This window comes from Symphodus melops (assembly GCF_947650265.1).
Source record: "Symphodus melops genome assembly, chromosome: 15".
In the NCBI taxonomy this organism is placed as follows: Eukaryota; Metazoa; Chordata; class Actinopteri; order Labriformes; family Labridae; genus Symphodus; species Symphodus melops.
Genome location: NC_136705.1, coordinates 5,034,263 through 5,060,441, shown reverse-complemented (window position 1 = coordinate 5,060,441; position 26,179 = coordinate 5,034,263). Strand labels below are relative to the sequence as shown.

The window sequence follows — 26,179 nt, the reverse complement described above, 5'->3', positions numbered from 1 at the left end:
GAGGTATAGAAACATAAGCACAGACTACTAAGTCATTGTTTAGTTCTATGATATACAAGAAAAGTCATGCCGACAGACGCTTCTTTTGTGCTAATTACTGACACCTGTGTAATGCAGCTGGAACCTACAGTTTCACCTAAAGGAGGGTTAGGGTTTCTGCACCCTGAGTCATTATTTGAAAACAGGGAGGTTATTCAGTTATCTCTAGATTAGCTACTTTAGCTGATACGTCCTCACTTTTTTTTCTCAAATCATTGTTACACTTCTGGTCTGCAGCTAATACAGCTTTAACTATCACAAATGCTTTAAGAATACAGTGACACGTAGATTTCAGACCGCACAAGTTTAATTCTAGCAATAAGCATCTCGATGATTGTGACAGCTTTGGGCTTAATGAAACCGCATTAAAGTACAGGTTTCTAAACTGTCAATAGTCGTCAAGGCAACAGCAGCAGGAATTAACCAAATCAAAAAGCCATCAGTTTTGAAAACTTTTATTTTTGCATTTTTTTGTTGAAATCTTCAGTACAGTCTGTCGTCTGACAGGAATGCATGAAAAAAGACATGATTGGCTCAAAACAGTCACATGAACATTGTCATTATCATTTATCAGTATAATTGTCTTATCTGAACGTTGAAACACTTTAAATCCAGAAACTCCTACAATCCTTTTTAACCCCCTCCCTGAACATCCAGGAGTGTCCCTGATCTCTGTACAAGCCCTTCAGAGAGACAAGCATAGAAAATACTAATGTTAAAGATTAACAGTATTAAAAAGGCAAAAAAACATGAATGCCCCCCCTCCCCCCTGCCCCTGATAGGCCCTGCCCCCAGAGTGACATCATGACATTCAGAAAACATTTTGAAAAGAAATGGTCCAGAAGAGGTGAAAAACAAAACAAAAACATGGTCAGCAGTCATCCAGTGAGTCACTGAAAACCAGTCAATCAGAGGAGAGGATATCATGTATATCCTCCAACCTTATTGGCTGAGAGATGCAAGTGTTGAATATGAAGGGTGGCTGAGTATTTTTACAGTGTTGCTGAGGAACTGCTGCCCCCTGGTTGTGAACAGAAATATACACACAGAAATCTGCAGTATATACAAACAGAGCTGCAACACACTCTCCCCTGACAGGTGATAGGTCTCACTTAGATCCAACTCTGTCAACTACGGATTCAGATTTAAAAAAAAATAAAAATTGAGTCACAGTTTCTATTCTGGAGGTCAACTTTATGCTTCCCTTACTTCCTGTTAACTTCCCATTCACATCCTGTTTAACTTCCAATTTACATCAGGTTGATTTCAGTATCAATTTCTTGACACTTTGGTCATAAATCTACCCATCTCAGGAGGGACTCTTGTAACAGGCCCCAGATCCATGTCCTTAAAGACTGCACAAGATTGAACCTGACCTGAGAGAAAAGAAGAAGAAGCTCTGTGATTGGCTATCAGAGAAATTCACCATGGGAGTTAAGTTTGACACCTCCACAGGCTTCTTGTAGCTTTAGTTCATTCATTTCAGTTCAAGCCGTTTCCTTCTACAAAATACTTTGTACTTAATGCATGCTTAACATGAAATGTCATATTTGTCTTTTTCAGATAAAGAAAGCACAACAAAATTAAGTGGCTTGAATGAATAAGTATCTGCTGAGAAATTTGACACTTTAAATTCTGGACCTCACTTCACAGGAGTCCTCTGATTAATAATAATTTTGAATCAATAATCTTATCGATAGCTTATTTTACAACTCTAATAAAACATGCAAAGAGGACGTTTTATCCCAAAAGAAGTTACCAAATGTAAAATACAAGTTTCTAAAACACTTAAGACTTGTTAACCCCAGACGCTTCACCTGCTCTAGTCTCACAGGAGGAGAAAAAGTTACCTGAGACACGGCTGTCACAACAGGTACTTTCACCTATCCTCTGCTCTCTGCTGCCCCCCCGTGACAGACAGGCGAAAAGCAAACCTGGACCTTGGCGAGACTGTAATGTGTTGGCGTTTGTGTGTGTGGGCCAGGTAACTGCTCTCCTCTCGACTCCGTCACACTCTCCAGTTGTTTCAAACTATGACCGCATGTTTGTTATGTGTGAGTGATGAGAATACATGCAACACTGTCGCCACATGCTCATGTTCTGACACACACATACAGACATACATATGACTGTACTTCTATACTTGTGAGGACCCTCACTGATGTTATACACACCCTTAACAATAACATTAAACTACAATCACAGATCATTCTTGATTTCATTTGTTCACATTTAGTCACCAATTATCTCCATTAACAGTGTGCCAAACGAGCTGTTAGCAACACCTGTTTGCACTGTTACCATGGAAACAGACAACTATCACTGGATTACTTTGATACTGAGGAGAATGTAAAAACATGATGCTCTAAGTGGATTTCTGGAAGATTCTTTTGGATGGACATCAGAGATGATGAGTACTATCAATACTTGTTTTATGTTCGTGTTCACATTTTAATTATATATTGTGTTGCAAAAACGTATAGTTAAACATTCAGCTACATGCCAAACCCCTTATCAAAAACTGAAAAGATCGAACAGTTAATTATTGAGGACAATACAAAGAGACCTCAGTCTGTCAAATTTTCTTCAAAAGGTAAAAAAAAGACCTGGTCCTCACAAACATAGCTGTACCAACACACAACACACATTCTCCCTTTGTCTAAGAGGGGGGAGTGAAGGGGGGCAGACCCTCATCACTGGGCGTGGCCGTGTCATCGCTCGGCTCAAGGCTGTCCTTCAGACTGACTGTGCTGTCTGAGGGGGGAGGAGTTGACTCAGAGCGGGGCGGGGTCAGCTCTGATATGGGTGGGGGTAGCTCTGTGGTGGGCGTAGTGCCCAAGGAGGGTTCTTGGGTGCCGTTGGCTGTAGGGGGATGGACAGGTTCCTGGGTGGGTGCAGCTGGGGCAGGTGGGGGTGGAGTGAAGACAGGTTCTGCCCGGTTGGCAGCAGAGTTGGAGAGATGACCGTCAGTGAGAGAGAGCGAAGTTTTCTCCACCAAACGCCATTGCATGATGCTGGTGTCCTTCCCGCCCGTGGAGATCAGATGACTGTCGTTAAACAGGAAGCTGACATTTGTCACATGACTGCTGTGGGCGCTGTATTTATGACTCGGAGCCTGCGGACACACAGACATGAAGTGTTCTTGTTTATTTATCTGCAAGCTGGAAGGGTGCAATCCATCTTCTGTTTAAACCCAGTTAAACAATATTGTTCCATTTGATTATTCATAAGATAAGAATCCTTCCCTGAGTGATGCTTGATTTATACTACTGCGTCCAATCGACGCCCAAGCACACACACTATAGGTTCCCAAACGCTGTAACTATGCAGAAGCCTTCATTCCTGTGCAAGCCCTGTGATTGGTCTAAATGTTCCTCTCCTTGCTTGCACCACATGTAATGCATCAGGATACTCAGTTTGATTATGATGGGAAGGTAAACATGTTCTCTGTATCACAAACCTTTGTGTGTTCCTTTCTACGTAGGTTAACTATTAGCACTATTAGCATAAGCTAACAGGGCTATGGAGCTAAATTCAGTCTCCTCCAATGACGCCTTTTTTTCTTCTTTCCAAAAATGTCAGTAAAATCAACTGCTGCTCAATATTTATGACCTTAAACACAATATGCTTTAGAAATCGCCCTGCCAACTCTTATTTGAAGGAGAGTTTATGCTACAGTGAAGATGAACTATAAATAAGGCTTTACAGCCAGATATGTTTAATTAGGAAATTGCAAGGAACGTTTAATTACAACTGTGTGTGTGTGTGTGTGTGTGTGTGTGTGTGTGTGTGTGTGTGTGTGTGTGTGTTCTTTACCTTGAATCTTGAGCATGGGTAGGCAAACAGGTGAACCTTACAGAAGTCATCAGCGAGAGCGATCACCTTCCTGTTGTGAGATCTCATCAGAGCGTTGATGTCGGTGCCATCTGAACCCTCCGGCCACACACCTAACCGACACACACACACACACACACACACGCACAGTTATACACACAGAGATAAACACTAATACACAAACACAGACAGATATGCAAAAACCTACACATAGAGATGGGCTGTGGCATTAAGGCTACATTGGAAAATAAACGTGTTCTGCTTGTTGAAGTTTGTTCAAAATGGGAAAACAGATGGAAATCAGCTCGTTAGCTAAATCTGGCACAAAGCATCTCCTCTCTTCTGAGACTCCTGTTTTTAGTACAATGTAAAAACGTATAAAGTTAAAATGAAGGTCGACAAGAAAAGAGAAGTTTTCAGCGTGACATGGATACATTTATTCATATGTTGTTCGTTGTTGTTACTCTTTGTTAAAGCATCTTTGAGTATTTAAAAAAAGTGCTATAAAAGTCTAATTTATTATCATTATTATTATTATTCTTTGGTCAGATTACTTTCTATACCAGGCACAGCTGCTAACGTTGGGTGGAAGTCTGTTATGAACAACAGCAGAGATGTACACTCTTTATCTCTTATTAAATTTGCATTTAGTCTCAAACGCCATCAGAGGTTGTATTAGCAATAGAAACAGGCAACAAGTGTCTAATCAAATGTGTAATAATGGCAGATGTATCACTACCTGTCGTAGAAGTTCGAGTGAGTAGGTATTAGTAGGAGTATTAGTCCTTGTATTAATTCTAGCAGAAGCTGTGGTCATTTTTGTATAAGTAGTAATTGTTTGTTTTAAAGATGTTCAGGTGTAAAGCTGATTGGGTGCACAGCTGTCCAGGTGTGCAGGTTTAGAAATGTGCATGTTAACAGGTGTACTAACCAAACACATGGTATCCCAGTACGCAGGTATAAGTTGCCCAGTCGATGTCTTTACACTCTGAACGATTTCTGATCAGCTTACAACCGTTTGGTACGTCCCCTGAAAACACATCATAGTTACATAACAACATTTCAGCACTCCGACGACACACTACCACAAGTATGCAGTGCTACGTTAAAAGTACTCACAGTAGAGGATCTCATAGTCTCCAGAGTTGGACATGATGAAGTTGTTGTCAGGTGACCAGTCCAGGTGTGTGATGTAGCTGGAATGTCCCTGTGGAGGATGTTCAGATAAAGCATGAAGCTGAGCATTGAACACACACACTGGGGGAACGCTGGGGAGGAGGGCCAGCATACTGAGTGGGCAAAGCCCTCAGAAATCTGACTTCATCCTTGTCCACCAAGGATCTTCCCCTTACAATAAGTACAACTTAACAATTAATCTACACGGGTAAAAACTCATCATGGCTCTCACACATACTGTTTTCCTCTATATACAGAAGCCAATGCTGGCTAAAACACCAGTGGCCTTTTCTACTTGTATTAAAACAAACACTAGAACACTTTTCATCTGGATTAACTTTATAGTGAATTTAACAGTTTGTAGGAGTGTCTGGAGGTTTAATAAGAAATGACAAAGAACAGAGTGAAGCCCCACAACAGTAAAGTACAGGAAACCCATAATTGTCAACATGAAATTCCCGATAGTGATTTCAGAGTAGGGCTTGATTGAATGATTTTAGACACCGCTGTAGTAACGTGGGACGTGGATGCAGAGGAATGATGAGGTTTCATCATTAAGTATGGGTCTGTGAGAGCAGAGGCATTTTGCTCAGAGTTAACCACATGTTCCAGCTTTCATGTGGAAATCTGTCGGCTGGAAAGACTTAAACATCACAACGTGATTTGAGAGGAGAATATTTTAAAATGGCAAAGAAATGAGGTGAAAAGGGAACAAGAAACAGACTCACTGTGCACTTCCCGTATCGACTGTACTTTCGTCCTCTGTCTGAGACGGTGTACAGGTAAATAAAGTTATCATGAGATCCAACTGCCAACAAAGAGCCATCTGTAGATGAACATAGAGGAGCATTCATCAACATGTTCTGTACTTCTCCTGTAACAGATTTATATCAACATCATCGCAACTGACAAACCACAGAGCACCTCGTATCACAAAGTGTAACCCAACACACAGGGAGCACGCCAGCTTTCATTCAGATTTGTTGATGCTTTGAAAGCAGTTCGATCCAATAGTGAGAGAATGAGGCATGCTGTGTACTTATTTATTAACATTAAGGTTTTAGTGTAAAAAAAAATGAAACAATCTTTAAAGTGAAATTTTGGCTTCAATCGAGAATAAAAATAAATAAATAAAAAAAATTGTCATTTCATCAAATTTAAGAGATGAAGAAATGGACAAAAAAATGAATGCTGGAAGAAATGCTGGGAGCCTCGGCAAAGCTAACAGCACTCATTGTAGTGCGATGTATGGCACAGCTCAAATATAAATCTTCTTTACCAGTGATGACAAATAATTATTTTCTGTGAACGTGCTGTGTCCTTAATGCACAGGATTTAACTCCCAGCCCTGTTTCTAATTGGCACGTCATCCCCCACTCTCACTCCTCTCTGAATGATTTCATTCTGCTCAACCTACCAACAGAGAAGCGCATCACCGACAGCTGCTCGTTCCCGTCCGTGTGGATTGCAACCAGATCAGTGGTCTCCGCATCCAGAACGTACCACCTGAGACAGAAAGACCAGACAGACCATCAACAAGACGAGTAGACCAGTTACAGCAACACTGGACAGACACAGCAGGACCACCGTGGGACGGGTCAAACTGACAGGCAATCAAGACACACTTGTAGATCTAGCTATTAACAGATAGGTTAAGAATGTGAATTTCTCCTTAACAAGATATTTTGAATGATTAGGAAAACAGTGCTAGAGTGAAATATTGGTCCAAGAGATAAATGACAACGTCTGCTGTACAAACAAAAGCATGGCCATGTTTCTCCCTTTTACAGTTTGCTGGGCGTGGACGTGTTTTATTGCCCAAAGACACACAATTTAAACTGAACTATTCATGGGGATGGAATTAACCCAGCATGATAGAGTGCACTGTGTCTGGTTAGATAGAAGAGCAATGCTGTGGTGTATTTATTAATTCCTCTGTTAATGTCACATTGGATATCCTGTTGTTTTTCTCTGTGTGACCCATCTAGCACTAACATTACTCTTGTACAAGGTAAAAGGCCAACCTGAGAGTGTAGATATACAGAACAGTATGCAGAACAAAGCAGGAAAACCTCAATAAACAATCATAAAAGCCAACGACAAGTTTGTCATACAGTTTCACCAGGGATCTGTTTTACTGATGTAGGAGCAATTTTATTGCTCAAATCAGTGATCAATTGGGAGTGGTGAATCCTTTCATCCCTACGATATGTAGATACACAGAGTAGCTGGCATGTGTGTGCGACTGTCTAATCTATGATCTGTACTGACTTTCCTGAGTGTGTTCCTATGGCGACCACAGCTCCACTGGGATGAAAGTCTGCACAATGTCCATGTTCCTGAGGGAGAGAGAGAGCCGTCAATCATCCATAATCATTCAGATGATCAATCAGCTAGCAGGCACTGACCCCACGTCCCCTTACCTCCAGCGTTCGGCTCCATAGAAGACTGTGCTCCACAGAATTCCACACGCACACCATTCGGTCCTGGGCGCACGTGAGAAACATCGCTCTGGAGGGATGGGACGCCAAACCCCAAAGCTCATCAGTGTGACCCTGAACACATCATAGCACAGAAACAAAACTGAGCATATTAACATTTAACAGAAGACATGAAGACCTTTAACAACACAGGCCGTCAAATAAATCAATTCTGAGACTGCATACAGAAAAGATACCCGGAGGCCTCAAACACATCACAACCAACAGATACTGAAACCTCGAAGACATCACAACACAAATATGTGGTGAACCTAAATTGATCTCATCACAAAAATACTGCAACCTTAAACAAGTCACACCAAAAAAGAAGAGAAAAGACAATATGAGACCACAATTACTTCACAACACACAACCAGACAGGGAGGTCTTGAACACATCACTACAAGAACACCCCAAGACCCTGAACAAACAGAGAGATACTGAAACGCAGGACGGCACCAAAAATAAATACTTAGACCCTAAACGCATCAAGAATAGAAATGCTGAGATCTTGCACTTTTTCTATATTATGTCTGAAACGTACAGAAATATGGAAACCATCTATTAATCCAAACACGTATGAATGAGACCCTGAACGCATCAAAACTATATCAACACTGTCAAACAATTAAACTGTGATTACAATAATTTGACTCTGAACACACCACGGTTTACAGTAAATGGGCCGCCCTTTTTAATTGTCTCACAACTCAAAACAATAAGAGCCAGTTCTCAGCTCTTCATTCAAACATGCATGCATCGCAGACAGTGCAAGGGGCAAAACTAGCCGCCTCTCCACCTCTGAGCCACAGCTGCCTTTAACAAAACTCAAAAACTGAGAAAAAGTTCAGATGTAAAATCCTTACAACACAAAGAGGCAGAGACAATAAACACATCACAGCACACAGCATTCAGACTGTGAATACATCACAACACAGAGACAATGCTAAAAAAAAACCTGGAGAACTTGAACACATCACATCCACAAAGACAAAACCAGAACGAAGTTCTATAAAATCAATACAGCGTAGCATCATGATATTTTGCACGTCAATATAATATGGTCTCATGGCCGGCATGTATCAATATTTTTATTACTGTATATTAAAAGCAAATGTGCATTTTTACATTTTCAATTGCTGAAGAAGTTTTAAAATTAATTTTGTTGCTTTGCAAATGAATAGTCCTCCATAAATGTTTGTGTTCAGTTCAATAATACTGAAACACTAACAGGTCAGACTGTAAGCTGCTTGTAGCCTTTTACAGGGTTTTCCTTTCATCACAGTGTTGCTCAGTCTGTGGGTTTGACTCTCATTGAGTAGAAAAGAAAGACCAAAGTGAGATGAACTGACTGTCATCATGGTCGTGTCATGGAGACTCACCTGGACCTCCACCAGGAAGCCATCATTAAATGTTCCTCTCAGGATGAAATTACGTGAGGTCCCGACCAGAAACTCCTCCCCCTTTCCCTCGGACACGGCTCTGATGGTTCCGTACTGATCTGGGACCTGTAGACACAAACTCAGCTCCATCACCTCATTCAATAGCTTTAGCAACTATTTTTAGTGTTTGGATTTTGGTAGAAATCTAGTTCAAAATCTTTACTTGATATCTGCCTTAGAGCATGTGTGTGTGTGTGTGTGTGTGTGTGTGTGTGTGTTTTTCACCTCGATGTCACGGTCCGCACGCAGCTCATGGTCCCAAAGGATGATTTTGCGGTCTTTTCCTCCACCAGTCAGAAGAGTGCCGCTCCTCATCTCACACAAACAGAACACGCTGCCCTCATGAGCCTTGACCTGCCGGCTGATCTGGAACGCTGCACACAAACAGAAAATGGTGAGACATAATAAACAAAAATTAAACTAATGACGGTCACGAGTAACGACAGCACTCTAATCATTTTAGATTCAACTTTTTTTTCACCTTTTTAATGACGAGCTCCCCTAATGTTGATGTGCTGCAGAGGCCAGCAGGAGGCAGCAAAACACACAGGCAACACTTCCTGTTAGTGTTACCTCTGAAAAAGCCTTCTTCTCTCTTCCTGTCCGAACTTTGTGCTGATGGCTTTGCCTGAGCTTACAATGACTGTGATGACTTAGTCTCACTCTGACTCTGTTGTAAATCAATGTTTTAGCAGTCGGATGACCCACGGAAACCTTTCACTCTTTGCATCGGCATGGCCTCTCTTTAAATCACTTCGAGAACATGTCACTAAAACCATGACTGAGACTTTTTTTGCCATGTGAAATTGATCTCACGGATGTCAGAGTTTGTTTACATATCTGCAGCTTCAGCTTGTTTCTATAAATATAAAGTGTATGGCGGCTACAATAGAAACGTTCTTGATTGATGAGGATTAAATCAAGATGATTCATCCAGTCAGACCCTACGGTCAATGATGAGAACATCTACGTTATACGAGTTATTGACATCACACAAAGGGAAGCTAAAAACACTTCTTGGTTTATTTTTATTTATGTGTTTATGAACGTGTGGGCAGATAAATATGCACCGTTAACAAAATATGGAAACTGACACATGAAAATGAGCTCTGTTGACATCTGGTATTAAACATCTGTGCGAGTAATTCAAACCTGTGGACAGCCTCAGGTGCAGATGTAAACACACCCGGGACGCACGCGGAGGATAAACTGAGATCTGATCACTCAAACCAGACTCTGAGACGGTCCATGCAAATTATGCAAATGTCCACAGCGGTTTTGAAGAACACACATGGAGCCTGGCTCACATAGAAGGACCACCTAGTCCCCCTGTTACCACGGCAACAACCATCTTGAGCATCAGACCACTTGCTTCTCATTCTCAACTAATTAACGTTTTCCCTCAAGTCTCTGATGAGAATGTCTTTTTTTGTCCTGTCATTTACTTTCAAGAGGGGACTGTGCATCAAAATACAGAACACTAAGTGTCCAACACTACAGTCAACACGTGTGATCACTTTGATGAATGTCAGCGTACATCATCAGCAGCTTTACTTCTAATTATCAATAATGACAACCAGCCACACATTCAACAGATTTAGGTGGTGCTCTCATACTCAACATGTTTTTCACACATGGTGAATTTTAACCACTAAGACACAGTTTTTTCACTCTAACACTGTAAGACCCGATTCAGGAGGATCTGAATGAGACAAGAGGATCCAGGTCTGCTCCCTCCGGTCACAAATTTACTCAAGTCCCGTTTCCACCAAGCAGTCCGGTTTGGTTCTGATCTTGTTTGCGTTTCCACAGCCAACTGTGCCCTTATTTGGTAAGTGGAGTGTAAGTCAACATCATAGCAGCCTAACACAGTGTCGCCAGCTATTAAATAAGTTCAACGAAGAAGAAGAACGGGACACAGTTTTGAGTTGCCACCTAAGGACAAAAAGTGGTTTTCAATTTAAGTCAATTGAGTTTAAAAAAAAAGGGACCCTTTAGGCACCCCAACAGAAGGGTGCCAAAAAAGTAGGACGATATGGATCCCTTATTTTGGTACCATTCCCAACTTTTAATGGTGGAAACGCCAATAAATGGGGGCCGAATCCAACTGCCCTGGACCACTTGGTGGAAACGGGGCTTTAGTGCTTCGTACCAGCAAAGACTTGTCGTCCCCATTCTCCTCCTCACCTCTTGGTCCCTTCCCAGTGGGTGCCTCAGTTGAGTTCCTGGTCCAGGTCAGCAGGATTCCACCAGAGTCTCCGGTCAGGATATCTCCAGTGCTCAAGAAGGCAAGACACTGAACAAACTTTGGCTTCTCGTATTTCTGGAAAAAAAAAAAAAGAAGAAGAAAAGAAACTGAAATAAAGCCAGACCAGATCAGGACTTTATAAAGCAGTTCAAAGAATCACAGTAAAAGTCTTCATGCTCACACACGTCCTGAAAAATATGTGTAACAACTAAATACTTGATAGACAAGACACAACCCCTGCAACCACACTCAAGGAAGCCTTCCTAAATTCCAGTAAGCCTCCAATTTCTGCCCTCTACACGCCCACATTCTCGCAGAAATGCTCAACACGATGCACATCATGACTGGCTGTATATAAATTAACCCGCCGATCAAAGGTCCCTTGGGGTGAATCTTAATTTAAAAAAATTGACAGAAATAAAGATGATTGTAGGTGAGTTGGAGGTTAGAAGCACATAGTGTTGGTTGATTCCTGAAGAGCTTTAAAAACTATGAAGCAGCCGGTGAAAACATAAAACTAGCGCATTCCCCTCGTCCTCATGTGTATGAATCAGGTTTTAAAAGGATGTCACAACCTTTGATGTCAGAACTGCAAGTTGCTCTAATCTGAGTGAAAAAACGTCTTATCTTGAACGTTGTTTTCTTTGTGGTCAGCTGGGTGGAAGTTACCGTTTGCTTGGAGATCAAATTCACTTGATTTTATTTTCTCCTTAAACCAAACCCGTAATCATCTAAATGTTGATTTTAAGCTTTGGTTTAAGTTCTGTAAAACGAGGAAAAGGTGCAACAGCATGATGTTTTTAAATCAGTTAATGTGTGATTCTTTATTTTTTTTCGTTTAAATTTAAAAATCTCAAAGTTGGTTTTGTTTTTGCACAGAGAGGCTCTTTTCTAAGCTCCTCTGATCTGTTCAAGGTGTGAATGAAAAGTTGCCCTTCATGCAGAATAGTATTCTTTTTTTTCCTTTATACATAAAAAATGTTTAAAAAGATTATAACAGAAGTGAACCTCCTCCTGTCATCATATTTTAATCTTATAACATCTTAAGTTTTAAAGAAACCAGACAAGATGCTAAACGTTACATAGACTCGAGCTTGTTAAGAGCTTTTTATTCTGTCATTTAGTGTATTCATGCTTCTCGTTCAATGTTATAGAAGTAAAATAAAAAGAACGTCTCCTTACCCCAAAGATCCCCTGTTTACGAGCCAGTGAATTCCCGCTCCATGTCCAAAAGAAGATGTGGGACTTTCCACAGGTGACGATGGTGTTGGCGTCGGTGGGGTGGAACTCCACAGCCAGGACCACTTCGTTAGTGGTCTGAAACAAACCAGTTTCACTCAGTCAGTCACAGAGGACGGCTTAGATCGTGTCAGAACAAGTGAAAGCGAGGGTCCCATAAGACCGAGCTTGAAGCACAACCAACAAGAGCTTATTGAATTCAAGAGCAAGTGCACAACACTTTGTCATTCCAACCATAACTGAACTTTGAAATGAAACAAAGAAGAATTACTGTGAAACACTTGAACTCACACTGAATAATATTACACAGCTGTATGCAGAGCGATTACCTTGATCTCAGCGATCTTTGACTTTTTATGCCAATCCCAGACTGTCAACATGTGATCATTGCAGTCGTCAATAACACTCAGGTGTTGACCAGAGTCCTGAGAAAGAGACAGAGATTTGAGACAGGATGTGAAGAAGAGACTTGAGACATGATACGAAACAGAAGTGTGAGACACGATGCGAGACAGAGATCATGGTGTGACATGGAGAAGAGTAAATAGTGTGAGACAGAGATGAGAGACAATGTGAGACAGTTTAGGACATGATCCTAGACAGATGTAAGGCATGGTGCAAGACTGAATGTGTGCACAACAGCAGTCTACTACAAGAATGTTTCAATGATCAGAGGACACATAAATGTTCCCAAGATGCACCTGTGATACTCACAGCTTTGGAGAAGGCTAGAGAGCCGACACCGCGCTCGAATGTTCCCAAACCAATAACCTGCAGAGTCGATAAACTGACGCTGTCCCAAACACGAACATGAGGTTGCAGCGGCTGAAAGCACCGACAAAAACTATTTTATGACATCGATTTTGGATATGGAAATACGTTTGTCAATCTTCCTCTTCTCAAAAATTGTTCACATTTTTGTTCAAAATCATCTCCAGAAGGAAATCGCGTTGATCTTACCCGTCCATCTTTGTCCACTCCTGCAATCTGTCCTGTCGCAATCCGGATCTTATCAGGATGGATGGCTAGACTGAACGGGAGAAACAACAGATGACATCAACAACTGGCTGATAGGAAAGCAGCAGATGAATTATGACCGGAGGTGTTTTCGTACCACTTGACGCAGTCTGTGTGTCCGAGGTAATGTCTCTGAGTTCGTTCTTCATAGTTAAACAGAGTCACAACGGAGGCAATGAAGTAAACAATCTCTCCGGTTGGAAGGAGGTAGACGTTCGCTCTGCATTCTCTGCCACGGTAACCGTAACTGCAGGCGGTTAAGGAAACATCTGGAAACACCTGGTAATAAATGTCATGAACACACCTTGAAAAAAACCTGAACATCTGTTGGGGATCTGATGAGATTTTCTCAAAGCGAAAGTCGTTTTTTATAATGAGATTGTAACAAGTAATTATCAATAAAGAGTGTATGATATACTAAGCACACAGACAGTCCACATAGTCCCTGTTTGGAGAATTACCAGCATGGAAGCTACGCTATATAACGCTGTTTACATCATCACCAAAGACAAATACTTAGGTATGCTGTGAAGACCTGATGGGAACTTGAAAGAGACTTATTGACATTTTCTATTGAAGTTAGGCCAACACAAATAGACCTGCTGAGTGCATCATAGGGGCTCTGTTGGATTCAAACAGAAGCTCTTTGGAGGGGGGGGGGATCAGCTGCTAAGGATCCACTTTATGACTAAGAAAGTCTCTATAACAAACTGATGAAAACTGAACAATTACGATTAAGAGTTTGAAGGCTTAGTTTTGGCTCCATTGCTCAACGGTCATGGAGCCATTGTTGATGCAAACAACACTTCACATCCGTCTCTTTCATTGAATATACAACTTACTCTATATCAACTTTGATCTACAACAGTCATGTTCCATTACGAAAGCTCAAGTATCTATTCTTTTTTAAAGCAGTTTATTTAAACCCATTTACAGGTTGCAGGTTATAATATTCCGGGATCACTTATGACTTATCATTTGAGCGAGTTAAAATCATTCCAAAATTTGTCAAGTTGGATGTTTTTTTTGTTGGATTTCTTTTTCCAGAGCCGATGAAGCCCTCCTTTTTTCCACCAAAGTGATTTCTTCAAAGATAAAACAATGTTTGGGCGATGAATAGTTTCCTTCTCTATCTCCTGTCCTCGACGATAAATTCATCAAAAAAAAATAAAAATCTAAAAATGTATAAAGCAATGTTGTGCAATTTAATGTATGAAATGTGCTGCATACTTAATCTTTAGGATCAATGCTAGAAGAAGTCATTCATTAATTCAGAGTATCGATGGCCCCACTGTGTGCAGAATGAAGGATACACCCACTCCAGCTTGAGTCTCTCTGGGGGAAGTTCTGTCCGAACATCGTCATAGTTCTCCACATCGGCGGGGATGAACATGGTGATCGGTCGACCACGCATGAACATCTTTATGGCGTTTCCCTCTGTAGAAGCACACAAACAGACAGAGATTAAAAACATGCTGATAAAAAAATTAAAAAAATAGTTTACATGCCAGAAACCAATTGTTATTAACATCTTGGTGGCTGGGATCTCATCAGATATCCATCAATGACTGATATTCTTTTAAAATATATTAACAAAAAAATTAAATAAACAACAACCTCTGGTTGTGACCAACATGTCAACTTTTATAAAACACATAAAACATTAAAAGTATCAGTCTGTAAACAAAATAAAAATAAAACATCTTCTGATCAACAACACAAAACCTCAAAGGTTCATTGAAACAAAGCACGGATCCGAAACATTTCAGATCAGTTCGACAGACAGGTGCAAGAAAGTTGAGGGACATGTTAGGGACAGTTGGGGTGCATTGATAGACAGGTGAGGTATACGTGAAGGGCGAGTAAGGGGACAGGAAAGAGGCAGGTGAGGCAGCACTGATGACATTCAGGTGAAGCAGTTAAAGCAGATCAGACAGAAACACCTGCCCTGTCTTTGTTTACCTCCTTGGAATCACAGCTAAATACAAACATGAGAGTGACACCATGCCAATGGCAAAGTAAAGTAATACTTTGTATGAAGGTGTTGGGCTGTGCCTCTTTTTGTAGCATTGGAAGGGCCTTGAATAAGTGTGTCTCGTCTGGTAGCTTAACACAGTTTCAGGTAGCACCTGTTCAACCTTAAACGGAGGTAAAGGAGAGCAGGGGGCGGAGCCGCAGTCAGGTGTGACATCACCTGATCAGTCTGAAGGAGAGCGAGAGCAGTTGAGTGAGCGAGGCTGACGGCGTAGAGCAGAGAGAGACAGAGAGATGAGATTGGTTCAGGGCAGGAGACAGTCATTAGCTGCTTCTAGAATGATGTTAGCCTGTTGTTAGCCTGCAAGCTCGCTCTGACAACACATCAGGACTTACCAGCTTGGCTGTTTTTCTCTCGTGTTGACATTTTAGCTGGTTTGAGACAAAGACATCATCACTCAACAACACCAACAACACAAATATAAACACCAACCAACACAAAAAAGAAAACAACAACTAAAGCAATATAAAAAAACACAACAACAACATTACAATGGAGGAGCATTTAGTCTGGGGGGTGATGGTCCATCAACATAGAAAAGTTAAGGCTGCTCCGCTAATGTAGTTTAGCTGGTCCAGTTAAGAGTTCAATGAGTCAGGGCTAATGTGAGCTTGCATTGTGCTCATGCATGAGAACATTAGCTCCGGGAGTTGATGGTAATTATCGGACTAGTTTCGTCTATAATCTAATTAGACATTATGATTGCTGGTATGACTGTGGCTTTGTGGAGAGATAAATTACTACATCGGCGTGTTTCAAATTATGGTCCCAACATAACAACAGTCCATTTAGTATCATCTGGCCTGGTCTGTCTTGCTAACGGCGAGGCGAGTGAAATGCATTTATTGTCAAAATTTCGAATATTGTGTGTGTGTGTGTGTGTGTGTGTGTGTGTGTGTGTGTGTGTGTGTGTGTGTGTGTGTGTGTGTGTGTGTGTGTGTGTGTGTGTGTGTGTGTCTGTCTAATGCTACATGATGCAAGAAATCTGAGGCACGTGTACTGTTCGGCCACGCTGCTACTCAACCTTGATGGACTACCCCTTAAAGGCTTGAAAAATGAAGCTCCAGATCAACTCATTCTGTCTCTATTTGTGATCCCTTTCCGGCTTCACTGTGACTGACTGATTTCATAAAGTGGATGATGCATTCCAGTTGAACTGAGAAGTGGGAAATTCCAAGTTCCCAGTCGGTGGTGTCAACTGGAATGACCCCTGAAGTTGTATTTGCTTGTCGGAAAGTCGGAAAAAAATGTAGTCGCCCGAGTTAGAATCCAACATGGCTGCTATGCGCATCAACCGTACGTTTAAAGCTGTAACTGTTGTGTTTCTAAGCCGCTTGCTCTTCTTTTTGTGCGATTAAATCAAACACACCGATAGTATGGTGCAAGTTCTCTTTGTAGATGTGCCGTCATGTTATTTTTGTGCACATACGATCACATAGTGTGTCGTTATTGTCTGGCACTAGCGAACAAAACTGGAACACGCTCAACTCTGGTGTGACGTCATTCCCAGCTCAGACTTCCCAGCTCCGAGGTAAATGGAACGCAGCATGAAAATGAACTGACTCTATGCACTCTGAGTTCATCAATCAGAAAAAAACTTGTTCAAAAGGATATCAGATGAAATGTGACGCAGGTAACTCGATGAGATGAAATATAAAGTACAGACACGAGAAATGTCTTTTTAAAAATTAAAATCAAAGTTTTTTGCATTACTGTGCATGCAACCTTGATAGGCATGTCTGCCTACCAAAGAAACCTTCTCATTATCCCTGCAACATGTGTTTCCATGGCGATTTATTCCAGTTCAATGGTAATTTTACACAAATTTGCTACATGTGGTGGATGCCCCTGAGCCACCATGATGACACCATCATCATTATCATCACCACAAACACAATCGACATCACACTCATCACCACCACCACCATCATCATCATCATCATCATCATCATCATCACTGCCTCTGAATCATGACAGACTAAAGTTAAACTCTTGTTGACATGAAAAAAAAAAAAAAAAACCTGTCAGAGAAGCAGCATGGATGCTTCCTTTTCATTGGCTCTAACAAATGATGAATATGAAGATGTTAACTATAGGACCTTTTTATATCAAGATGATGAGAGCAGTGCGTTTACCTTGATTAACCACAGGGTCTTTGTGTCTAAAAGAGGAGAGAAGAAAACAAACATCTTACTTTTGATTCACATTTAAATGTTAATGTTATGGATCCAATCCATGAGTGCAAATAGTATTCATACTCTATATGTAAATGTGATACATATTTACATCCCGAGTCTGTACAGAAAATACTACATGTATCATACACTGGATATACTGTTACTCATGTATGTTGTGTAATTACCTGTCAGCGTTCTTGACCATTTTAGAAAGTAGTTTGGAGGTGGATGCAGCTTTCACAAGTTTGTTCCTGTTTTCCTCTGAACTGTCCCAGGTGCTACTTTGGGAGCGCTCCATACCAGAGGATCTCTTCACACTTGGTCCCCTGAACACACACACACACACACACACACACACAGTCCAAATCTCAACAGTGTGGCATTAAACAGGAGGAGGATGAAAATGGTGATGAGGAGGGGGAAGAAGTCACCGATATCTCGATCTCTTTAAGTTTTTCATTCCTGAATCCTTGATGAGCTTTTTTTTATTATTATTGATTAGTGTTAAAGCGTCTGACATCAAGACGCGACCTCTGCAGTTCTAAGAGTGTCCACTTGGGGCTGGCTTCAACACTTTAGGTCCGAGTAGTTAATTTATTAATTTGTGGTTACTGGATGAGGAGGATTTGAATATAAGGTATCCATTTGATTTTGAGAAAATCACACTTATGGATGGGCGTGTAGTAGAGGTTGTTGAATTTCCCTCAGGATCAATAAAATATCTATCTATCGATCTAGTTGTTTTCTATGAAACTGAAGGCAGAAAAAACTACTTTCGGAAAAAAAATCTTGTTTCATACTACACACTATGGCTGAAAAGTTTAGACGAGAACGTTCTGACAGGAAGTCATGACCTCCACTGGAGAGTCAGGTCAGATTATGATCAAAGGCAATCATCTCTGACACTTGCTCACTCTGCTGTTTATCCGTGCCAATGTCCGACATATCATGGACGTGCACAATGTCTGGAAACACAAAGGATGACAGAGTGAACGTGTTTGACCGGCGGAAGCAAAAAAAAAAAAGAAATCGAATCATTTGTTAAAGATGGTGTCTTTAAATTGTCTTTAGGCGGTCTAGACTGCAGTTCACTGGTTTCACATTTTGAGTTCATCTGATGTACACTTCTAAAAACGTCTCTCTCAAACCATCAGACAGAAAACAGACTTTTGGATAGCTTGTGTAGTGTTACTTTGTGGTTGAAGATATCAATAAATGGATATTTGAAATAACTGGTTATCAAATAAAAAGTATTTTCCTTGATGCTAAAGATCCAGTTCGTGCTGCTAAACATGTAAACCTCCATGACTCATTTTCATCATCCAGAGACACAAATACAGCAGGAATAAGTTAAACGCATGACCCAGGAAGAGGTTAGTGAACTAGGACACATCAGAAAATCTAGCCCCCGGCTGCAGAAGGCCTGCTTCAGGAGGAGGAAGTAGACGGGAGGAGTAGGAAGAGGAGGAAAAGGAAAAGGAGTTTCTTAGGTGAAGCTGGGTGGAGAAATGTGCGTTTAAAAATCACTCGCAGCCCACTCTGAGTCTATCAGCAAAAAAAGAGGAAGAGGGAGGGGTCGGGGGGGCTTTGGAGACGTTGTAATCTCCAAGAAGCTTCAGCAAATTCCAGTTAGAAAAGAGGAGATCCAGAGAGGTAGAGTGATAGAGGACACTGGGAGCTGAAAATGTTTCAAAACACACACAGCCAGATCTGAATATTCAGCCAGCAAAGATTAATCCTCAAGGTGTTGAGGTGAAGACACACCATGACCTCCAGGAGGCATTAGAAGACTTCAGGAACTCAATGGGCCTCATTCACCAAACATTCCTTGAATCTGATTTCCTCTTAAAACCAATAATGCCGTCTCCAAGAAGATCCCGATAATCAGTTTACAAATCTGGGATTTGCTCAAAACATTATAATAATTCAAACACACACATTTATGTGCCAGTGCAATACTATTGGTCGTTGTGTTTCCCTTAAATGTGCACCTTTATGTTTTGACTAACATGTATAATTACATGATTTATATGTTGTCAGCTTTTTACTCAGTTATGCAATGTCTAATCTGAACTAAAAAATATAACCCAAGCACTACGGTTATTCAACACATTTGTTCCTTTACACCCTGGTATTCAATATTCAAATCATTCAAACTGAAAAACAACTACGAAAGGTCGTCTCTCTTCTGTTTCTGGTTATACGTTTTCACTCAGACTTAACATCAAACCAGTCTCATCTGGTGTGAGTCCTTTTCACTTCTCTGAACGAGGGAGTTTATTTCCATTACAGACTCCCTGAAATAAAACATCATATGCAGCAATCTCTAAGATTATTTTGATTATTGGAGTCCAGTGTTTATTGATTTAAATGTAAGCCTTATTTATTTCTCTCAGCTTCTCTTTGCAATCTTGTGTGACTTGTGTTTGATAAAGCCCAACAGTCTCGCTCTGTGCTCATATGGAATAACTGGCACAAGCTTCCGACTTTTGAGGACATCTGATTTAGACTTTTCCAAGAAATCTTCTTAAGAACAAATTAAAGTATTAAAGTCTTACAAAGATGTTGGTGAATGAAGCCCGAGAACCTCTAAGGTGGCTCGGATTTAATGAGATTTGATTATCTCTTTGACATCCGGGAGGCCTGACGAGATGCCCAGATCTCCTGGAGGCCTGAGGAGAGCCTGATGTTCACAAAGTTAAATCAAGCCAGCTACTGAGGAGCCACAGTCCTGCTGGTTGTCTTTCCGCCTACACAAACCTGATGAGCTAGATTGTTAAGCATATCAGGAGCACCTGTACTGGACCTGGTAAGGTGATCAGGTGTTTGCAAAGCAGGAGGACTGTGGGACCTCGGGTTAGTAACCAAAGCCAGAGAGATGTCAGAGCAGCGTCAGCAAGAAGGGAGGTTAGATCCAGCCGACAGATTACAAAGTAAAACCTTTTGGGAGGGGTGTGGCCTTTACTGCTGTCAGCCAACTGGGCCGTTCTCTGTGGCTGGGGGGTCACTGGGGTCTGGGGGGACTGAGGGGTTTGGGGAGGCTGAGGGGAAGCGGGAGAGGGAGATGAGTTCTTGAGGCGAGGAGGCTCCTCACGTTCCTGGATCTCCTCCATCTGAGACCGCTGGCTGCTGCTGCTCTCCTTCTTCTTGTCTGTTCCACTGCGGACAAAACCAGGACCATATGACACCACACACGACTGATTGTTCTTCTTCTACTGCTTCTATTCTACATCTACTTATTCTACTTTATGTCTACTAAATCTAATTCTACCGCAGTGACTCAAACCACCAAAATCCATCTGAGAGCGCTGGCTGCTGACCTCCTCCTTCCTGTCTGCTTCACTGTGGACAAAACCAGGACTGTGTGAGGCCAAAATGTTTCTGATATGAATCTACTTATTCTACTGATTCACCTCCTCAAGCGGAACATGTTTTAACACCACTTCATTCAACAGTGACTACTGCAGTGGTTTAACTAATCAAAGGGTGTTGAGTGACAACGGTGCTCTTCTCTGCTTTAACTAAGTCAAAACAAGCAGACGTGTCATGACAGTATCAATAACGTGTTTCGTATCTGTTCAGCAGGCCTTCTGGAGGCTTAAATCAAAGAGCCTGGAGGAAAATAAATAACAGTTAACAGACAAGTGAGACTGACAACACAAGGAGAAATCTTCAAAACGACAGTGTGTGTGTGTGTGTGTGTGTGTGTGTGTGTGTGTGTGTGTGTGTGTGTGTGTGTGTGTGTGTGTGTGTGTGTGTGTGTGTGTGTGTGTGTGTGTGTGTGTGTGTGTGTGTGTGTGTGTGTGTGTGTGTGTGTGTGTGTGTGTGTGTGTGTGTGTGTGTGTGTGTGTGTTTAACCTCTTGGCGGCCGATGACAAGGTCTCCTTCCTCGTGACAGACGTGGATTCTCGCTTTCGCCCAGAATTTCCTCCATTTGGGATACAGGACATTGAGTAAGCTTCACGCAGCGAAGCACCACCTGAGGGTACAACACACTGCTGTCAACATGCAAAACTGAACCGGACCAGTTTAAGTCTAACCCATCACTACTAAGAGATGTCTTTCATTTCATGACGCTGATCTGTTTGGTGAAGTTTGAATACGTTATGATTTTATTCGTAAAAAACCTGAAGTACATTCTGAAAGAGAGTAGGAGTAAAGTCTGAGCAGGAGACTCAATCAAGCGAGCATTCCCAGACAGCGGGGGGAATAAAAATTAAAATAATCAAGCACAAAGAAGGTACTTCTTGTTACCTTTCCCTCCCTGTTGCTTTTTGGCTGAGGAGGAGGCCGACACTTCCGAGGCAGCGAGGCGACGAAGGACGTCAGCGAGAGCAGCTTTCATCACCGTCAGCTCGTCCTCCTGCTGCTGGACTCGAAGCTCCAGAGCAGAAAGACGGTCGTTGACATCAGAGACACTTGCTCCAGACATACTGTCATCTGTAGAAGGAAAGACACACTGACAGTCAATATCCTGTTGACCAGGGACGCAACGATTCACTATAATGAGACTGAAGACAAACGATGAGACGTTCAGGCTCGTTAAGGCGAGCCGGGCTGCAAACCCGCGTGTCGTGTGGTTTGGCCTTTTAGTTGATCGAAACAGACTTTTGTCTACAGTGGGGAAGAAATGATCGATTGTTTTGCCATTACTATTGGAATATCTATCCAAAAACTTGAATTTCCCTCAGGATCAATTAAGTATCTATCGACCTATTTATTTGTTGGTGAGGTTCCCACTGTCATAGAGCATGTCGGTTATATGATCATAGAAGACAATCAGTTATGCAAGACTTTTTTTTTTTTTATCAGCAGCTGCACTTGATCCCTGTGCCAGCAGGTAGGGTGGCCAACGAGCGCAAAGGCTGAGCAACAGGCCAAACGAATTACAATGAGGGAAAGTGCCGGCGCTTCAGACACGAGGCAATTAAAACACACCTGCAAACAAGTCCGACCGAAACGTGCAGCATAACCATCAAACTCATTATGTTCAGAAAAGCGTGACGAGAACGACACGGTCTTACCAGTCTTAAACAAACAGAAGGCTAAACTCCTCCTTTAAGTATTTTCAATGCTGCTCTCTGTCACTGCTACAAGATGCACTTTTACCCATCCAAATAATACATTCACTTCCTCATCTCGCTCCGTCTCTAGTCAATAATAAACGGCTCCACTGAGCACATTTGATCTGTATCTCCATGAACAAGCAGGGTGCTTGCTTAAGGAATAAACTACAACTATGTGTAGATGATTAACACCCAACTTTGATCTGGCATAACAACCTTTTTTTATATCCCAATATATAGTGTAGAAAAAACCCCCAGCAACGTCAGTTCAGTCCTCCCTTACAGCCCTGAGAGAGTCAGATAAACTGGATCCTTTAAACCTAGTTATCTAGAAAGACACACAGACAGAAGATTTATATACCATCATCTGTAGTGAGAAACACTGAATCAAATTCACAGGCACAGACAGAAAAAACACTGGATCTCATTTAAGAAGGAACCTCGAGGGCTGAGAAATTATGCCAAACAACTGCTGCTGCTCATGTGGCGACTTGTCGCTGGCTCCGAGTCAGTCAATCCACATTAGTCTACATATTAAATTCTCAACTCTAAACCACAAATAAACATTTTTACAGCCCGGTACAAAATGATTACCCGATTTTTTGCTCGTTCCTCTTTGTAACCTATATTGAGCCTTGAACTGTTGCAGAAAAGAGACGAGTTGTTGCTTTAACCAAAGGGGGGGGGGGGGGGGGGATGCTGCAGGTTGACACATAATAACCCTGCTTTGCTATCATTGAATAAAAAAAGAAGAACTTAAAGTATGTTATTGATATGTAGTAGAACATATCAGGTATCTCTTTGCATGCCTGCACTCACTGTACCTTGCTTGATCGTTCTTTCAGTTTTTGTCAGACATTATGGGGGGGCAGCAAAATTATGAGTCAGGAATGCAGTTGGCTTTTCCAACAATAAAGACAGAAAACAGTAATAACGAGAACAGACACCGTTTCAAGTAACCCAGTTTTGTGCCATTCGTGCCACTCATTCAAGCAGGTAGCGTGCCAGCATCTAGTCCACGAGGTTTGAGCAACCGTCCTCGCTTGTAAGAAGTCTGATTAGTAAACCACTTTAGTCATCAGCCATTACAACCATGCTGCAGGAAATGTGAAGGTTAAGCACCAAAAAGAAAAAAGAAAAAAATTCAGGTCACGGCCATCGACTTTATAGCTTTAACAACAAGGCACTTGCAAAACTCTTGCCCTACCCTCTCATACAAATAATGTAATAGCCTCCTAGTTCAGACTGGGGACTCTCCTCTAGTTAACACTACACACTCCTACTGAAGACCTCACATTTAGACATGAGCCTCGCATCCAAGATCACCCAAAGACTCTCCCAGTATAAATTGGAAATCCTCTTGAGTTCAGACCAGAAATTGTCTCGGGTTTAACCAAAGGTTCTTTTCTTATTCGGACCAGAAACTTTCCCAGTTCAGTCCTGAAACCCTTCCAGTTCAAACAACAAAACCCTCAAAGCTCAGACCAGGGACGTGCTTCGTAGTTCAGACCACAGCTGTCTTTTTTTAGTTTAAATGTGAGACTCTCTCCCAGTTTAAACCCGCTACACAAAGACCAGACACCTTCCACCTTCAGACCAGAAAGCCTCCCAGCTATGAACAGTGACCATCAGAATTAACTTAACCCATTCATACTACTTCATCAACCGTGGAGCTGCAGGAGTTACAGATGGAAATGTGTCTTGCCCATGGACACATCGGACATGTGGCTGGGCGTCGAACCCCTACCTTCTGGTTCACAGGCAAATGACTCCAACTGAGAGGATAGGATGAGATCTTGTGCATTCAATGTTACATATAACTGAGTCATCACAGTATCGACTGTCGAACACATAATGGATAACAGAAAATGATAAGAGGCAGCTTCCTCATGTGCACGAAGATGGCACCAGTTCCTCGACAGCAACAACCCTGCCCACTAGCTGTCAGTGAATATTACATGAAAACAGCCTTTAATATCCACTACAATGAAGCAAAAAATCTGACACAGTAGGGAACACTTGGAAGGTCTGACACCTGGTACTGAGAGTTTATGACAGTTAGAGCTTTACCTTTTCTCAATACCCTAACATACTAATGTATACCTTTATATGCCATTAATATTCAACACATATCCATTTAACAAGTTCAACTGGAAGTTGCAATGTTGCACTGTTTGATTTTGAGTCAGGTAAATAAATGTGCTGACTGGGATATCTTTTAAACACCACACACAGTTGATCTCCTGCAGCCTGAACACCTGGATTTCTAAAAAACCAAGCTGACGCTCATCCCTATCAGATGCAGGGGTTTTTTTTTCTTGAGAGGGGGGTACAAGACTCTGAGAAGTCTCCTTCCTTTCATGAGTAGAAGTTGGTTTTGTGGCCCTGCAGCCGCCGCAGGGGCGGTGCAGACCTTTTTAGATAAATACAGCAGTGACACGTGTAAAGCCTTCAAAGGCGCGTGCAACGCAAAACATCCCGCCCGTGCACGGGTAGGTGACAGGCTCATCTTTAGCGCGCGACCTGCAGCCGGGACTCACCTAGGCTGCCGGTGAATCCGTCCATTTTCCGGGAGAAAAGCGGGATTCCGGGCTGGAGGCCTGCGGGAGGCTGAGCGCACACTGCGGGCCTCCGTCCGGGGTTTTCCAACGTAGCAGCGAGAGCAATATGCGAGCCGAGCCGGATCTATCCCCGCTGCGCTGCCCACGGTGTCTGTCCGTCCGGTAGACCGAAGATAGGACGCTTACCTGCGGAGTGCAATAAGAAGCCGCTCCCGGAGAGTCTACCAGCCCGAGACACAGACGAAAGAATCCGCGGAGCCGCAGACACGACGGACCGACGCTGCTGCGTGCTTCCGACTCCGCCTGCTTTGGCAACACTCGCTTCCCCTAGAGAGGGGCGTGTGTGTGTGTGTGTGTGTGTGTGTGTGTGTGTGTGTGTGTGTGTGTGTGTGTGTGTGTGTGTGTGTGTGTGTGTGTGTGTGTGTGTGTGTGTGTGTGTGTGTGTGTGTGACAAAAAAGAGGCGGGTGGAGAAGGGTGTTCGGAGGGTTTTCGAGGGGGACTCGGGGTAGGTAGGTCAGATTTCAGACGGGAGCTGTTTTGAGAAGCTGTAGCGCCATCCAGCGGGGATTTATAGGCGTTACACAAACATTGACTAGGTGGTGATGCAACACAGAAGAGGAGTTATAAGTTTGACTTTGTTATCGATCAGAGATGGACAAATAAGCAAGCTAAGAATTTATGAAACTGCTTTCATTTCATTACATCAGGATAAAATAAATCCTGAAGTTGGAAGTAAAGCGACAAGAAAACAATAAAGGTTAAAATGCACGTGGGTTTTGGTTTGTAAAGTTCAACCGCTGTGCACTTCGGGATGTGGCGCGTGTGGGGTTGTGGCGCAGCCGCAGTGTGTAGCAGTCAATATAG

The 26,179-nt window shown here is 42.2% G+C and overlaps 1 protein-coding gene across 4 annotated transcripts; it reads right to left on the bottom strand.

The window, feature by feature from the left end:
* Positions 1–480: 480 nt before the first annotated feature.
* On the bottom strand, positions 481–25,516 carry eml4 (EMAP like 4). 4 transcript variants are annotated; one of them, XM_079362213.1, is made up of 24 exons: positions 25,294–25,516; positions 21,942–22,127; positions 21,546–21,666; positions 20,628–20,846; positions 17,873–18,013; positions 17,646–17,671; positions 15,846–15,881; positions 14,789–14,912; positions 13,573–13,722; positions 13,419–13,488; positions 13,173–13,283; positions 12,788–12,883; positions 12,402–12,536; positions 11,159–11,294; positions 9,197–9,345; positions 8,912–9,037; positions 7,473–7,604; positions 7,321–7,388; positions 6,467–6,555; positions 5,778–5,875; positions 4,993–5,080; positions 4,805–4,903; positions 3,856–3,986; positions 481–3,154 (listed from the first exon to the last, which is right to left on the bottom strand). In XM_079362213.1, the coding sequence occupies exons 1-24, from the start codon at positions 25,316–25,318 to the stop codon at positions 2,699–2,701; spliced, it is 3,012 nt and encodes a 1,003-aa protein (XP_079218339.1). In that variant the 5' UTR covers positions 25,319–25,516; the 3' UTR covers positions 481–2,698. The 4 variants fall into 4 exon arrangements, with proteins under 4 accessions (XP_079218339.1, XP_079218340.1, XP_079218341.1 ...); XM_079362214.1 differs by lacking the exon at positions 15,846–15,881; XM_079362215.1 differs by lacking the exon at positions 20,628–20,846.
* Between the last annotated feature and the right edge of the window lie 663 nt (positions 25,517–26,179).

Coding starts and splice junctions, on each gene's coding strand:
- eml4 (XM_079362213.1), bottom strand. CDS start 25,318: ATGGACGGATTCACCGGCAGCCTAG. Junction 14,913..15,845: donor AGAGAAAAACAGCCAAGCTG/GTAAGTCCTGAT, acceptor GTGCTTCTACAG/AGGGAAACGCCATAAAGATG. Junction 13,284..13,418: donor GAGTGGACAAAGATGGACGG/GTAAGATCAACG, acceptor CGGTGCTTTCAG/CCGCTGCAACCTCATGTTCG.